This window comes from Bacillus rossius, chromosome 17 (genome assembly GCF_032445375.1).
Source record: "Bacillus rossius redtenbacheri isolate Brsri chromosome 17, Brsri_v3, whole genome shotgun sequence".
NCBI lineage: Eukaryota > Metazoa > Arthropoda > Insecta > Phasmatodea > Bacillidae > Bacillus > Bacillus rossius.
This window is the reverse complement of record NC_086344.1, coordinates 36,596,816-36,615,098: the sequence shown is the minus strand read 5'-3', so window position 1 is coordinate 36,615,098 and position 18,283 is coordinate 36,596,816. Positions and strand designations below refer to the sequence as shown.

The following is an 18,283-nucleotide window of genomic DNA, read 5'->3' as shown; positions in this document are numbered from 1 at the left end:
GTGGTTGTCATTCGTTTTATAATCATACTTTATATTATTTCATGCATTTAAACTTATTTTAACGACTTTCTGTTTGGTAAATAAGCCCCTATATCATACTTTTAGGTTTTTGTTTGAATATTTACATTTTCATGTGCTTTAACTTAACTTTTAAATATTACTGGTGTTTCTTGGTTCGTCAATAAAAACGGTACATAACGTAGTTTTCTTTTGTATTATTTGTTCCTGCCATGGGTCTTTGTTTGAAAGCTGGCGCAATAGTTTGGACGAATGCGTGAAGTAACAGTGAGACACACTCACAGAAAGTTCTGGAACCGTTGAAGAGCTGTAGCAAACCGTATTTATTCGGTACTGGGTAACGAAACGTTACAAACGAATGCATTTCGTTACTCGCTTTTTTCGTAGTATGGCAGTTCAATTGTAGTTTTACACTTTAACCTATTAAATAAAATTAAATTTAGAATGACTTAAACACAAGTCTGGTTCAAAATACGGAAAAGTGAAAAAATGCACCTTATACACAGTTTGGTATGTAATGTATACGTATGTTTTCTACAAATTACCAATGTTGCGTAAGCAAAACGAGTCGATTCGTTGCTCTAACATAACATAGCATGTTATGAGGTATCAGAAGTAACGATACGATAATAACGAGTACTAATTGTTATAGTAACGATTACATACGGGTACGCTTTTTTTCGTTACTTTTAGACTGTAGTTCATCAGATCACCGCTGCCACGCGCCACGATTGGCTGTTTCGTTTTAAACTGCAATTTTGTGATTGGTCGGTGAGAGCTCGTACCATGTGTTTCGCTGCGGAGTGATACGAGATGCGTGCTAGCCATGCCGATAGACGGCGTGTAGAACAGCGGCTTGCTAAATTATGAAGTTACGTAGTTGAAGAGAGCATTTTCGCGGCTGTGGTCCGAGTGCCACCGCGTAAGATTTAACCGGTTTTATCATTTGGACTTTCCAATTAGAATTTTGTTTACCATAGTCATCGGTAATCACCCCAAAATAAGGCTAGAGAGATCGCGGCTTTGTTCAGAGAACGTAGTAGCGTGGGTTCGTGTGTAGCCACAGGACATTAGTGCGAACTTGTCTTGTAAAGTAATAATTATATTTGGGTACCTGCGAACAGTAAACGTTATGTGCTATTGTTGAAGTCTTGGAAAGATGTTATGGGCAAAAGTTTTATACTTTAAATGTACTGCGTTTTGTGGTCGCAAGATGGCTACCCCGCTGACTGAATTGTTCGAGTCTTACAAAAAAAAAAAGTTAATATCAGTTTGGTGTCGGAGAGACATTATTTCAGTAACCAATCGACGACAGTAAAAGGTGTCTCAAACTTACATAATTTTGGCAATTGAATTGTTCGAGTCTTAATAAAAAAAATACAATAATATTAGTTTGGTGTCAGAGACATTATTTAAGTAACAAATCGACGACAGTTACAAGTGTCTCAAACTTATATAATTTTCGCACCCAAACTTTTTTTTTTTGCATATCAGACCGAATTTTTAGCTAGCCAAGGTGGTCGTCTGGGGTGTGATGTGCATTTTGAAAATCCTGCACCGATCAAATGGGACGTCTTACCTTCCTGGGCTGGAACTCGTACTTGACGCAGTGCTGGAAACCTTTCCCCTTGACCTTCATCGACGTCAGGACGAGGCAGTTTCCCACGAAGTGTGCCGAGTAGCCGACGCCTTTGCTCGTCTTGAAGCTGCGCCAACGCCATCAGGGGGAAAAAAATGAACAGTGTCACGGAATAAACCAGTTTAAAACACAGAAACTAACCGAATCAAGGAATGTAAGTCTCCCCTCTCTCTTTCTACACACACGCATGCACACGCACTCACCACCCACACGCAAGCTGTTTCCGGTTCCAATTTCAAAAAAAGGTAAACAAAAAAATAACGCAGTACAGGAAGCCAACTACACAGAGACAAAAATAGTCGATTACTGCCGTCCGTTTGTGACCGGCGCTTTTTCAAAAGGTCGAATATGCAAACATTTGTTTATATTTTTGGCATTGTGATTAGCGAATAAATAAATACTATTGAACTTTTACAGCATTCACAACTACTTTAATGAATATTTAAAAAAAAAAAAAAAAACTGCGTGCTCGTCATTTACAATGAACGAAAATAAATTAAACAAAAACAATATCTAAAATCTTAATTTTGGCGCTCTAAATTTACTACTATCTAGTAACTACTTTGTAAATAAGTATATTCGGACATCGGACATGCGCAATTGTAGACATGAACAGTTTTTCGTGCAACAATGTGACGTCGTTCACATCATCAGAACAAGCACACGGACCGCACCCAGCCTCTTGTGTTCTCAAATCTTTTACCAGAGCTTGCAATACAACTTCCATATTACATTTTTTTTTTGTCTTGAAACGGCTTAGGATCTGGCTGTGGGGGACTGAAAACACCCGTTCTGTGGAGAATCCTCCTCACGTGGGGGAAATACCCTTTCTGTGGTTAAGTCCCAGTCAGATGTGCAGATTTGCTTTTTCTGGTTCAACACGAGTGGCAGAGAGCGTGATGTTGAACATGCTGAGAACTAAAATAAGTTACGTAGGTAATAAAAAAAAGTCAGTCATGGGGACTGTCGACAGAAGTGAAAACTTAAAATTTTGTTTTTAAATATGTAATATGAAATCATTTCTACGTCAAATAAACGCAAGAAAATGATTTTGGTATTATATCACTAGAATGTCGGTGACGCGAACCCATAAGTTTTGTCCCTATCAATAATAACTTTAAAACTAGAATATGAAGTTTTTTCATTGAAAAAAAAAAATTATTAACTTATATCTACAAATAATCAACATCATCTCTAATAAATGAATAACCTGACATTTGAAGAAAAATCACATCGTAAATAAATAAACAATAGAAAAAAAAACATAACCTCATCTTGACTACCTACCTTCTAAAAAAATATCCAATATTCGCAACATGTACCACACAATAACGTTAAAATTTACTTGGAAAAATAAAGATAAAATTAAAACCTTGTATATTTAAAAATAGAATAAATTAAGTTTTATCTATAAAAAAAATTAACACGTTACGTGACCATGTCGATGACGACTTACATGAATTTACTCCCTGTCCTAACCTCCCTATAGAAGTTTTCACTTTAAAAGAAAGGGTTGTCTGTAAAATCGGTTTATGGACGATAATTTTACGTGATAACATCATATAAAATTTGCTGCTTTTAAAAAGACCGTCTTAACCTGTTTGATATTACAGAAGATTTTCTCGCACGGTGGTTGGCAGGTTCTTGCACGCTCGGCTCAGGCTGAACGTGACAATGAGTCATGCTTTTTTTCGTGCGTGCAGCCGGCGTTCATCGATTTATAAGACGTTATCACGTCAAAAAAAAAGGGGGGAGGGGCTGGTTTAAACAAAACAAACGAAAACCCAGGTTGTTTAATAAATTAGAGAAAGTTACAGATGGATCATAACACAGTTTGTAGGTATATCTCTGCTGAAGCCAGGGGGACGTAAGGGGGAAGCAGGTAGCCGCCATATTGTGACATGAAGAAAATCACATTTTCTCATAAGCGATGTATGTATGGTGGTGGATAAGTGCGCATGAATGTTAAACAAATAAAGACTGTTGACTCTAGAGAAATGGTTTGTGTACAAGAGTGTGTAGTAAACTACATTTCTATAGGCTATACTATATAAACAAATGACCGCCATCTTCTTACGTGAACAAACTGGCCACAGTGCTCAGAGCTTATGCTTAGGGACACCTGTATTTCGCGAATACATTTCGTGTCAAGGTATTTCACAAAAATACCTACTGTAGCTTTTTCTCCTGTGGTTATCGGCTGAGGTCGGCGAGAGGTGTCGTCCCGCTCTTGACGGGGACCAATGAGAATGTGGTCACCGCACTGCTGCACCCTCACAATTTGCCATGACTCTTAGAAAAAGCTACAGTGTTTTGTAAAAAAAAAAAATACCTCGACATGAAATGAAATCGCGAAATACAGGTGTCCCTACTTATGCTCCGTCTGTAACTTTCTCTAATCTCTGGGTTGTTTGGTAACCCCGGGTTGGGGAATGAGGAGGGAGGCTGGGGGGGTAACAGGCGCTGTACCAGTAGAGGTAGGGCTTCTCTCGCTCTATGGTGACGGAGTTGATGGGGTCCAGCCGGAACCAAGTGGTGAAGGTGAAGCCGCTCTCGTACGGCCACCTGGCGAGCGGGGGCAGCACCACCGCCTGCGCACGACACACGAGCACCAATCACGTGACACCACCTCACGTCACAGCGTGTCACACTCGTCACGCACAAAACACTCCGTCAGTCACACTTTCCGGTGTCATGGCAAAGCCAAGCGATTGGGAAAAAAAGGGGGGCGGTTTTATCTGTAAATTGTTTTTTTTTTTTTTTAAATAAAATAATTTTTTTCTTATATACACTATTATTCATTTATATTTATTTAAAAAAAATGTACACTTTTCTTAATTCAAATTTAAAAAAAAAATTATTTTCTATTTTTTAGTTTGTTTAAAAAGCCCGCCTTAACCTGTTTGATATTATTAGTAAGGACCGGAAAAATTCGCGGGTTCAATTGACCTCCAGCATAGACTCCAATATCCTCTACACACTCGGGCAAATGCCAACTGTTCATTGGCTGTTGACTTGTGAGTCGTACCGACTGGGTGGCCTGTGATTCGACACTTCTATGAGTGAGGGTCTCTAATTGGCCCTCAGTTCTCCAGATTAACAGTGAACCAATGACAGAAGCAGCACTAAAGTATAATTATTTGAATTTAAGCATAACACGAAATGAACCCGCGAATTTTCCGGGTCTCTAATTATAAATAGAGACCGGAAAAATTCGCGGATTCATTTCACGACAGCCTGAAATTCATATAGTTACACCACAGTGCTGCCTCTGCTATTGGCTCACAACTCACCTGGATGACTCTGGGCCAGTGAGAAACACTCGACCGAAGCTGTGTCGGAATCACAGGCCGCTACATTGGGACACCTTCACAAGACAGCAGCCAATGAGAGGGCGACATTTGACCGAGTGTACGTAGAACTATAGAGTTCATCCTAGAGGTCATTGAAACAAGAGTCTAGCGACAGCAATGCTACCGTCCTGCAACTGACGATCCTCTCCGAAGTTGGCCGATCGGGAGCGCCTACCCCCTGGATGTTTGATTTCCAAGTATCTTTAATGTAACTATCCTAACCAAATCAACCGTCCACAAAGTTTTAAAGTATTTATAATGTAGCTAACCTAACCTAATTGACCATTAGTTATCATGTCCTTATCTGAAAATTACAATTTAATTAATAAATTTACTTTTATTTGCATTCATTATTCAAATATATTTATTACTTTTGAAATTATACGTGCTCGTATTAATTTTTACAAGTACAAAAAAAATTCGCACCTGCCGGGATTCGAACCGGCAACCTTACGATTAGATGATAGCGCCGCTAAGCGCTCAGCCACGAGGCCATATTTGACAAATAGAAGTTTCAGATGACATATATTATCGTGCCGCCGGCCCCGGAACGAGCGTGAGCGGTGTGGCAGCCGGCCCCGGAACGAGCCAGTTGCCAGTTGCCAGTTGCAGGAAGGTAGCATTGCTGTCGCTAGACTCTTCTGTCATTGAACCCGCGAATTGTCCCGGTCCCTACTTATAAAGTATCTCTCGGCTGTTCAGGGAAAGCGCGGGAGGTATTGCTCGCGCGTGTGTGTGTGTGTGTGTGTACTCACGGAGCCCTTGCGGCCGGGGAAGCTGAAGAAGACGTCAGGGCCGTTCCTCTGCGGCATCTGGCGCAGCACGCTCAGCAGCTTGGCCGAGTGCCTCGGCTGCGGAGGGAACCACGCACAACTTAGAAGCCTCGAAAAAAATATCCACATTACTTAGAAGTGTCACGAGTTAGAACAATCATAAATCAGAAATACGTAACTTAGAAACACGTAACTAATAAATCTCGAAAAATAATCCACACAACTTAGAACTGTCATAAGTTAGAACAATCATAGATCAGAAATACGTAACTTTGAAACACGTAACTTAGAAACCTCGAAAAAAATCCACATTATTCTTAGAATTGTAATAAGTTAGAGCATTCGTAACTAAAAAACACGTAACTTAGAAATACGTAACTTAGAAACACACAACGTAGAAACCTCGAAAAAAATACACATAACTTAGAACTGTCATAAGTTAGAAACCTCGAAAAAAATCCACATTACTTAGAACTGTAATAAGTTAGAACGATCGTAAATAATAAACACGTAACTTAGAAACACAACTTATAAACCTCGAAAAAATCCACATAACTTAGAACTGTCATAAGTTAGAACGATCGTAACTAAGAAACACACAACTTAGAAACGTCGTAGCTTAGAAAGTCATGACTTAGAACTATCACAACTTAGAAACACGCGACATAGAACTGTCATAACTTAGAAAAACGCAACGCAGAATCAAACAACTTAGAAACGTCGAAACTTAGAACTATCACAACTTAGAACTGCCTAGACTTAGAAACACGCAACGCAGATACCACACAACTTACAAACACGTCGCATCGTAGAAAGTCATAACTTATACTATCACAACTTATAAACATCATAACTTATAAATTCTGTCATGACTTACAAAATATTTCTGTCTCGTGTGATAAAGACAGCAGGCTTTCGCGGCCATTGTCTGAAGCAGCTTGGCTTCTGGGTTGTTAGCCGCGTCCGAGTCGGATACAACACCTGACGTTTCGGTCTACAGTCTACAGTCGCCATCATCAGGCTGGAATTACCTAAGGAGATTGAACTCAGTATGCATCATCAGTAGAGTCCCGGAAATTTCGCGGATTCTTCTGGCCTCAGGATAGAATTCAAAGTTATAGGTGATCGACCCATGTTTACTTTCCCATTGGTTGATTTCTTAGCGAGAACATTTTTATACTTGTTATTTGGCACTACCTGATTCGCTTACTTCTCTCCTAGCTGGACATCGTTGGCTCACGGTCGTAGAGGGGCGTGTCCAAGTAACTGCGGGTCCAATCATGAACACAGTGCGACAGTGTGGAGGTTTGCATTCTAGCTTGCGGCTGAATGAACGCGCGAAAATTCCGTGGCACTAATCATCAGTCGCCGTCATCAGGGTAGAGTTACCTACCGAGGTTAAACTCTGTATATAACTCCCGCCCTGATGATGTCGACCGAAAACGTCTGTGTGCTGTATGTTCGTCTTTGGACGCGGCTGTAACCCAGAAGCCAAGCAGCTACAGTACACTCCCGATTATCCGCGAAACTAAGTGGCAGGGCCACCGCGGATTGTGAAAATCGCGGAGAATCCGCAAAAGAGCCGAAAATGGGAAACAAAAAAGGAAACATTAATTTCAACTTAAAAGTCTAAAATAAAATAAAAAATGTATGTACAGTAAACGTTACAATTTACAGTAAAAAAATTTTTTAATGATGCTAAAATTTTTGTATTTTACTGAATAATTACGCATGCCAGCCTACTGCGTGAGTTCCGAGAAGGCCTGTGGTGTTTCACTGTGTATACTGCACACTATACAGATTATCTTGTAGCTTTATAGAAAAATAATCATATTATAGATTATGTATGTTTACTTAAAGACTACTCTGGATATAATCCTTTTTATAAGGTTTGCAAGAGTAGCACACTATACACTCGTCAGTAGAGTTCAAATTTGCTTACTTGTAATAAAATGCAGATTTACATATGCCTGAATGCTGTATTTTTTCGTAGCATGCGCGGATCATCCGCCCGCGGATAATAAGGGAGTTTACTGTACTTCCGCCCTCGTGAGACTGTCAGTCGTTGACAGCTAACCTCCCGACAGCCGACAGCGCGGGCAGACAGACAGACAGAGAGAGAAGGGAGACACTCACCCACTTGCCGCCGCAGGCCTTCATGGCGCCGAACAGCAGCTTCAGCTCCTTGACGGTGATGCTGTAGCTCGCCAACACCCCCAGCATCTCGATCAGCAGGTCTGCGGGCATCGACAACACAACCCCCCATCCCCGGTCAACACACGGCCTCTCGGCGTACATCCCACCTGCTCTCGTCTCGCCAGCACCTTTGAATATATATACTGTATAGAAGTCGCGAGTGGATAGGATTTACTCTACGTTTTTCAGAAGCGTATGATGAGCAGCTTGGGAACTTCGCCACTGCAGTGCGCTGCCGTAACGTCCTGTATCGTTTTAGTTGTTATTTACACGTTAGAGCGCAGTTCTGTTGCCCGCTGTCATTCCCCGCACCCCTCACCTATCATTCACTGCAACTCAAGGTCGTTCAACGGGAGGGGGAAGGGGTGTTTGAAGAGTTTGACACTTGTCCGCTAGGGACCACCACAAGTCGATGCCCTAGAGATGGTGGCGATTGCGGCGGTGAATTAACCAACTACCTCAAAACCGTATTAGAAATTTTAACCTGGGCTGGCGACTTCTATACAGTATATATATTCAAAGCAAGCACACACTTACTATTAGTAGGGACCGGAAAAATTCGCGGATTCGTTTCGCTATATGCTTAAATGCAAATAATTGTACCCTTACGCAGCATCTGCTATTGGTTCACCGTTAACCTGGAGGACGGTGGGCCAATCATGGACCCTCAGTCAAAGCAGTATCGAATCACGAGTCTCCCAATTGAGACGACTCACAAGTCAGCAGCCAATGAACAGGCGACGTTTGCCCGTGTGTGCAGAGAATCGTGGAGTTTATCCTAGAGGTCATTGAACCCACGAATTCTTCCGGTCCCTAACTATTAGTAGAGACCTGCGAAATTCGCGGGTTCAATGACCTCCAGGATAGACTCCAATATCCTCTGCACACTCGGGCAAATGCCAACTGTACATTGGCTGCTGACTTGTGAGTCGTCTCGACTGGGTGGCCTGTGATTCGACACTTCTATGAGTGAGGGTCTCTAATTGGCCCTCATTACTCCAGATTAACAAGTGAACCAGTGGTAGAAGCAGCACTAAGGTATAATTATTTGAATTTTAGCATAACACGAAATGAATCCGCGAATTTTACGGGTCTCTAACGATCGCTCATGTGTAGAGACCGGAAAAATTCGCGGATTCATTTCGCGATAAGCTAGAATCCAAATGATGATTAACCTTTCGCTGCTTCAGTGATTGGACCACAGGTTGTCTGAATGAAAATCACAGCCAATGAATAATCCTCAAATAAAGGAGTATCGAATCAAAAAGCATCCTAGTTAACAGTTGTCACGAGTCAGTGGCCAATGAGCGGATGTAATCTGTCCGAGTGCATAGAGGATCTTGGAGTCTATCCTGATCACTCATTGGACCGCAATAAGGCATGGCCGTGCTAGTGATTGTTGCCTTGTGATTGGCGGCCGTCTGCAAGAGAAGCCAAATGGCCCGTTTGGCCGGGCCAATCAGGACGCGTTTGCTTCCATGCCGATTGGCTGCGACTGGTGCGCTGTGGCATTATCCGCTTGCCCCATGGACATGATTGATTCAGTTTGTAGCCATGCCTTTTTAAAGATTTTTAATTTTAATTGTAAGCCTTGTTTTTAATAGTGGTTATTTTTATAAATATTGTTTTAGTTTTTATTTTAGCCTTTTAATAGTTTCGGCATAACTTCGACAATATTTGAATTTTTACCTTTATTTAGTTTATTTGTTTCGAAGTCTTAAGTTTATGATTTTTTTTGTAATATATTTTTAAAAATATTTTTTAAACGACTTTTCTTCTTTTCGCAAAGATCGCCGCGTCCACTAGGTTGCACTTCCGGTGCATCCCTGAGCTGAGGGATGCATCCGGATGCAGCTGTGGTGTTCGGGATTGGGGTTACAAATGAAAGAGGGATTTGGTGTAAAGGGGGGGGGGGGGAACAGCGATGGTCTGCTATTGGCAAGCACTCTTGAGACCGCTATCGGGGGGCAACGGATGGCGAATATAATATTTACCTCTCTTTTTTCCCCCGATACTTACGCTCTCTCTATCTCTCTCTCTCATTCTTTCTTATCGTCATTTGCATTCTCCCTCATTCTCTCACATTCTCTGTCTCCATATTTCTCTCTCTCTCTCTCTCTTTCTCGTGAAGGGAGCAAAACCGGGCTGATGAAGCCGCGCAGTAATTCAGCGGACCACAGGAATTTTTCCTCCTGTCTCTATCCCCCCACTACCCCCCTTACCCACGAGTAGCGCGCGCTAATTAAATGGCGCGGTGCGTGGCTCAGAAATCGGATACGGTAGAGCGAGAGATCGAGAGAGAGAAAGACTGTGACATGAAGAGGTTGGGGGGGAGGAGAGTGTTCATGAAGACCTCAAGGCCTAATTTGCCCCGGACGGGGAAAGGCCACAGCAGGTCCCGAAATCCCTTTTGGTTGATGGGAAGGAGGTGAAGGGGGATTGGGGGGAGGGGTGAATTCTGTTTTCACTGCATCGACGAGGAGATTAATAGGAGGATGAACGACCATATTACCCCTTCCTACCCCTCTATCACTATCTCTCTCTCGCTCGCCGCTAACAACACTCCGTCATGTCGGGTCTGCTTCTACCCTATGGGGAACCATTTTCCGGAGTCTCGGGGAGATTTCGTCGTTTATTTCCGCATCTCTTGCCTGTCGTCGCCGGGTTGGTCCACAGCTTACCCCGCGCGCACAGCGTCGGCCAATCACGTGCGGCCAACTACCGTCATGTCCCGCGCCTAACCCTCAGCAAATGATGACACCGCTTGAAAATAACCAGCAGAGACCTGTAAAATTCGCGGATCCATTTCGCGGTAGGATAGAGTCCAAATACTTTTCACTTTATTTTGCTTCAGTGATTGGCCCACAGTTTATTTGAAGGATTCTGGGCCAATGAAAAATCTTTTAACAGAAGAATTATCGAATCACGATCATTCCAGTCAACAGGTGTTACGAGTCGGCAACCAATCAGCAGATGTAATTTGCACGAGTGCATAGAGGATCATGGAGTCTATCTATCCTTTAGGGATTTGAAATCGCGAATTTTACAGGTCTCTAATAACCAGTAATAACTAGGGGCAGGAATAAAAGGAAATCTCGAAACGCAGCAAGATGACCTCAAAATGGCGGCGCCTCCCCCTCCACCGCACGCGATGCGTCACAGTCCTCCTCCTCACTTGGCGTAACGAATTCTTTGATCCTTTATCCATCCAGTAGTGTAATTAAATTTTGGATGGGAGATGATAGATATATAGCTGCAACACCAAACTCTATCCCCCGATTGTGTCATCATTCTTTTTTTTAATCGCCTCCCACTATGGAAGCAATTTTAAAAAACTATTTAATAATAAATGATTTTGGAGCGGACCCCAGTAATTTGTGGGTCATTTATTGATAAAACAGAAAAAAAAGATGGTTTTCTGTAGAGTCGGTTTATGGACGATAATTTTACGTGATAACGTCATAAGTAGAGACCTGCAAATTTCGCGGATTCATTCGGTGATAGGCTAGAATTCAAACACATATACCTCTTAGATAATTTTGCTATTGGCTTACTGTTCATCTGGACGAATCTCAACCAGTTATAAACCCTCAACCAAAGAAGGATCGAATCACAGACAAACCAGCTGAGACGACTTACAAGTCGGCAGCCAATGAACTTGCGTTATTTGCCCGAGTGTACAGGCGTATGTGCAGACTATCCCGAAGGCCATCGAAACCGCGTATTTTGCAGGTCTCTGCTGATTGGTGTTGCATCAATCGACATGTACCTGGAAGAAATTCACCCAATCACGAAACACAGACGGTGCTAGAGTGTTTTCAACTGGGAATCTTTTCGCGAAATATGCCTGCCTCTACTGATGTGTACACTTTAGAACTCCCCTCAACTATCACCAACGTTTGAGACCGTATTTGATAAAATAGCGTTGAAGATCCCGGAGGTAGCTTTCAGGTGTTCATGTACACAAAAATAAGGATAGGAAACGGCCAGTCCCTTATTTTTTTTTATAGGTGACGTATTTTGGTGTCGTATCCGTGACGTATTCACGTCAAAAAACAAGTTTCGACGGTTTGTGACCGTGTATGATAAATTGCGTTCCATTGACAATCTCCGAGGTAGCTCTTTAGGTATTCCAAGACACAAAAATAAGACAGGACATGGCCAGTCCCTTATTATTAGAGACTGGAAAAAATCGCGCTTTGGATGACCTATAGGATAGAATCCACAATCCCCTACACACTCGGGCAAATACCACCCGCTCATTGGCTACTGACTCGTGACACCTGTCAACTGGGACGCTTGCGAGTCGATACTTATTTGGTTGAAGGTTTTTCATTGGCTCAAAGTCCTTCAAATAAACTGTGAGCCAATCAGAGGAGCAAAATAAAGGTCCAGTTGTTTGGATTCTATCATATCAAGAAATGAATACGCGAATTTTTCCGGTCTCTACTTATTATTAATATTATTTTATTTGACGTGACTACGTCTAATAAATGGATTAACGCCGGCTGCACGCACGAAAGTGTCCCGTTACACACATTGTCCCGTTACGCTGTGCCCCGTTACGCTCATTGTAAGCTGGCGCCGCATCTATCTCTCTTCCACTCGATTGGAACAACCATCGATTTGACTTTTTCGAGGCACATTAAACTTGAAACACTCCCATTCGTTTCCCACTTTTCCTATCATCGTCCTATCCTTAACAGAATAACACAGATTGGAAGAAGTTAAATAGCAAACATGTATAAAAGTTATAGTTAAATAATCTCGTCGTTAAAGTAATAAACATATTTGAATAAAAGAGTGGAAATAAAAGAAAATTTGTCAATTAAATTGTAGATTTAATTTCACTCCTTCTTTGTTTCCATACAAAATAGTGATTATTCAATAAAAATGATTCAATTTTATTCATAGAATCACGCAATCATTTCATCAATGTTTTGTTATGACGACGTCACGTTAAACTAGCGTCCGTAAACCGACTTTACAGACAACCATTTTTTTTTTTTTGGAAATGTATTTTAGTGTCGTATCCGTGACGCATTCACGTCAAAAATAAACAAGTTTCCAAGTTCTCGGGAACTGACGTCAGCTCGGACAGGATCTGACATTGTGACGCACGGGCATCCGCCCCTAAGGTCCGTCCGTGGTGTGTGTGTGTGTGTGTGGGGGGGGGGGGGAGGGAGGAGGAGGGCTATCTGTGCGCCGGCATGCGTCACGGTCACCCGACATCGAACCAGGATGTTGAGAGGGGGGGGGGGGACATCCATCATCAGGCCAGACAGCCGGTCTGGTCATCACCGGCGATAGCCATCTTCCCGCCACGGGAGGGTGTTGATGGGTGGGGGGGGGGGAAGGGGGAGGCGCTGCGACCCGGAAACGAACCACGAACCCCGCATAACCCCGTGAACACCAGCACTGAACTGAACGAGAGGTTTGCTCGCCTGAACGAAATATCTGTATGCTTATATGTATGTATATATAGGTAACCAAATAAATTTATTCCGTTGATTCAAGCGAGTGTTTGGTTGTAGGGTTAAGAATTCGCTGACCCAACATTATGGTTTAATCATCTCAATTATATATAGAGACGGGAAATATTCGCGGATTCATTGCACGACAGCCTGAAATTCATATAGTTACACCTGAGCGCTGCCTCTGCTATTGGCTCACAACTCACCTGGATGACTCTGGGCCAGTGAGAAACACTCAATCGAATCACAGGCCGCTACATTGGGACACCTTCGCAAGACAGCAGCCAATGAGAGGGTGACATTTGACCGAGTGTACGTAGAACTATAAAAAGTTCATCCTAGAGGTCATTGAACCTACGAATTTTTCCTGTCCCTACATATATAATTATAATTTTATATTTATATATATTGTTACGAATGCAAACAGGACCGCGATACGCACCAGGTTCAGAGCTGGCTGACGTTAAGGCATGCCACGCGTGCCTGGCCGGATTACAAGGGTCGTCGCTATCCCCCACCCCCTACCGCTCCAAGCGCAACATCACGCCTCGGGCTGAAGTCACCTTTAGCGGCCTGGGTATTCCGGGCTTACAGAGGCCGCCGCGTGGAGTGGCGTGAACAAGCGTCGCCCTTCTGGATGTTTCGGGCGTCGGGTCCGGCCCGGGATGGATGCGACTCGTCACGGCTGCTCTCGTCGGTTCGAGAAGGGCGCCACAGGTATATAAGCAGCAAAGCCGGCCTCCCCGAGAGTTTCCGAGGGTTCGGAGAGTCCCGCTAGTGAGGGGAAGTTAGACATCGGCCAAGAGGGTGAGAGACCCCCTCGAGAGTGGCACGAGACTGTGTGAGTGGACAGGCGCGAGGTGAGGTGCGAACCACTATCGAGCCCGGCTCCAGTGGGGAGTGCGAACTGCGGAACCTGACAAGACATCGAGTGACTTGCGAATAAACATTTTTTTTTTTAAGTGCCAGTGATTAGTGATAGGTAGGGACCGGAAAAATTCGCGGGTTCAATGACCTCCAGGATAGACTCCAATATCCTCTACACACTCGGGCAAATGCCAACTGTTCATTGGCTGCTGACTTGTGAGTCGTCTCGACTGGGTGGTCTGTGATTCGACACTTCTATGAGTGAGGGTCTCTAATTGGCCCATCAGTCCTCCAGATTAACAGTGAACTAATGACAGAAGCAGCGCTAAGGTATAATTATTTGAATTGTAGAATATCACGAAATGAATCCGCGAATTTTGCAAGTCACTAGTGATAGGACACTATTTAAGTACAATTATTTGTTAGTAATGTAAATATTAGTAATTAATAAAACTTAACTAAGTTATCCTTTGCGAACCCAGTTCTTCCCTCATAGGTCGTAACAATATTTTTGTTAGGGGTACAAATTCAATTTTGCTATACTTAAAATTTGGTATCCCTCTTTCTTGTCCGCTATTGTTGTTTCATTGTGACATACAGTGAATTGCGTATGTCCAAAAAAAAAAACAATTATCATCGAGAAAATAACGTCCGGAAACTTTCTTAGTGGGAAAGTTAGCTAATTTTGTTGTTAAAGAAAGTTTGTACAGCAATTAAAATAATAAAAAAAAACTAAAACAACACCATCCAAATAAATAAACCACCAAAGAAAAATTCTACTGGCAAATAATCATATGATAATTTACTATATATATTTGATTTTTATTTTGTACATATTTAATTTTGAACAAGTAATTTGTTTGGGTAGGTGTGGTGTCTCAAAAAAAGATTGTTTAACAGATAAAATTTCCCCTAAAAAAATAGTAATTATAAATTATTTGTTGAAAAAGCTACGAAAAATACTTGAGACGAAACATAAACAATAAAAAAAATTAAAGTATTTTTTTTTTTTTAACTCGTAGATGGTAAAAATATTTCTTGTTTATTCTGAAACTACCTTCATTAAAGAAAACAGGGGATTCTGTGTTGATATTAAACACTAAATAAAAAGGTAAGACGTCTTTAACTTAACGACGGTGTCAAAGGGAAGTGAACAAGTGAACGCTAATTTTTTTTTGTGAGGATATATTTCCAGGCACACTGTTAAAAATGTTCACCTTCACTTCACGAATAAAGCCGGTTACAGACACTGAGTTCACTTACTTTGAACATGAATCCAAAAAAAAAAAAAAAAAAAAAAAAGAATAATATTATTCGTGTACCAGCAAAACATTACACAACGGTCAAGTCAACAGAAAGAAAATTCCCGTTTTGTCCACTCGCGTGTTTACCTGTGTTCGGAACGAAATACACGACGGGTAAGCCAAAATACGACATAAGATTCTACGAAGATTCAGTGATTTGAAATCACGAAGAACTATTCATCATTTATTTGAGGGTTAATTATTACAGACCGGAAAAATTCGCGGATTCATTTCACGACAGCCGAAAATTCATTTAGTTACACCTCAGTGCTGCCTCTGCTATTGGCTCACAACTCACCTGGACGACTCCGGGCCAGTGAGAAACACTCAACCGAAGCTGTGTCGAATCACAGGCCGCTACATTGGGACACATTCGCAAGACAGCAGCCAATGAGAGGGGGCGACATTTGACCGAGTGCACGTAGAACTATAAAGTTCATCCTAGAGGTCATTGAACCCGCGAATTTTCCCGGTGCCTAATAATTATTCGTTGGAAAGACAGTAAATTTTACTGCAATTTCTAACAGTGCAATTCGGTTACGCTAGTTCGGGCAAAAAAAAAAATATTTGTAATATATATAGGCCTATATTTTTTTGCTTCGCGAAGTTGGCGGCCATGAGTTACAGGACGCGGGGAAACCGCAGTCGCGGTGCGGTAAAATACGCTAAAAAAGGAGTGGGGGAGGGTGAAGAGGAGGAAAGGCGTGCGCAGGAAGTTGGTGCCCGTGAGAAATGGCCGCCCCGCGTAGAGCGAACACGTGCGTACACAGCAAAAAAAAGTTAAGGAACAAAAAAAAACAACAAATAAAGTTTATATATATATATATATATATTATTCCCCCACCCCCTACGCTAATTTTGAAAAATAACATTCAGTATTTACAATTTTATATATGTACGAATTTAATTTTTGTTTTAAAGAATACATGTTGAAGTTCCGGATCGGTCTCCCAACATTTCCTATTTTTTCTTTTTTTTTTCTTTTCGCATTCCGGAAAAGATTTTAACACGAATAATTAATTATTATTCTTTTTTTTTTTTAAACCGTTGGCATCACAGAAAAACATAAACAACTTACTTTGCAATCCAATAAAACTCGCGAGTACACAACAAACTAACGGACACAACCTCAACCAGACAACTTACAACCTGAAAACGTTGACCAGCAAGTTGTTGTTGGTCGTAGTGCGAAATTCAGCCACCAGCGCCACTTGTGTTGGTGTTCTTTTCTCACTTTATTTTCAAGGTATACAATTTAATTTCACGCCCTCAAAAAATTTCTTAAATAATGTACCCGCTAAAAAAATCCCCCTAAAGAATCTCTATAAATAGATGTACCCCCTAAAAAAAACCCTGATTACATCTTGGCCTCCCCCTAAAATTTGGGGGGAAAACCCCCAATTTGGCAACCCTGCGCAGGTGGCGAGCTTTCGCCGCCCAATCACAGAACTGCAGCCAGAAACAACCAGCCAATCACGGCGCACGGCAACAGCGGCCTTATACATTCAGACGATCCCCCCTCCCCCACCGCCAGACACTCTTAGCTCTGTCACTCTCTTCTCACGCCCCCAGCTACACTATTGCATCAGCCTTCCGATAAAGAAAAAAACGCGGCCGGAAAAAAAATTTATACACAGAAGAAATTAGGCTGTCATTTTTATTTACTTACGTACAAAGACACACAAGAACTATCTTAAAATGACATTATCAAAGCTCATAAAAACGTAATTTAATCACCAAAAAAAAACACGCAAAAATAATATCTAAGGGCTTTATTTACCACACAGTTCGAAAATGGTTGAAATAAATAGTAAAGCGTGAAAGAATATAAATTAAGATCATAAAAGAACTAGTGAATACATAAATGCTTCTTAGAAGAAAAAAATAACAAGCTGTTACTTAAATCATATCAAAGAAAACTAACCTTAGCATTTACTATACGATAAAATAGTAAATTGTAAATTAAACTATTTATCTAGTGGATAGGGCAGTAACCTGGTTGCTACAAGCTGACTGTTCTGTACTTCTTTTTTTGTAAATGGAACCGTAATATTCATGTAAAATTACAAATACTGCAAATTAGTACATTTGCATGAGAAAACAATTGTATCACTACAAAATAGTGCGTGCAGTAGTACTGGGTTCGAATTCTTACCAGGAGATTTATGCTTTGTGTTATCCCAGTACCTCAAATAGTTAAAATGTTATTTGTAAACACCCTGAATAGGTAAACCGTTCACTGAATAGCTTTCCAGTATTAACTGCGCACATTTAATTAGCACAATGAAACAAAAATAAAGTTCAATTAATGAATATTCGATTATCTTTTCCATGGTTTAAAAAAATTATGTTTAAATGAAACATTAAAATCGTACTTAATACTCAGTATTATCTCCAAAAACGAATTTCATATATATGTAGAAATAACCATAGCCATGTGTTGTACACATTTGCAGTATATTTATTGAAGTATTACAAACAATTTCTTGGCATGTAGTTTACAAAGTATTCTTTTGTAAAAGTACAGATTTAGTTTTTTGTGCAAACAATATAACTTCATCGACATCTTTTACAATCAAAGGAGGTTCCGGGACACAGTATTAAAACAGACTTTTTTTAAGATATTTAAAATTTAAATTTTTTTAAACATTTTGTAATA

At 41.3% G+C, this 18,283-nt stretch overlaps 1 protein-coding gene across 7 annotated transcripts in view; it reads right to left on the bottom strand.

Moving 5' to 3' along the window:
* LOC134540806 (neurobeachin) overlaps positions 1-18,283 on the bottom strand; it is a 987,386-nt gene that overhangs the window by 440,928 nt on the left and 528,175 nt on the right. For all 7 annotated transcript variants that reach the window (XM_063383739.1, XM_063383741.1, XM_063383738.1 and 4 more), the window contains exons 4-7: positions 7,920-8,020; positions 5,766-5,861; positions 4,127-4,248; positions 1,598-1,724 (exon numbers count right to left, since the gene is read on the bottom strand). In XM_063383739.1, the coding sequence (XP_063239809.1) occupies positions 1,598-1,724; positions 4,127-4,248; positions 5,766-5,861; positions 7,920-8,020 (446 nt within the window). The remainder of the gene's footprint in view (positions 1-1,597; positions 1,725-4,126; positions 4,249-5,765; positions 5,862-7,919; positions 8,021-18,283) is intronic.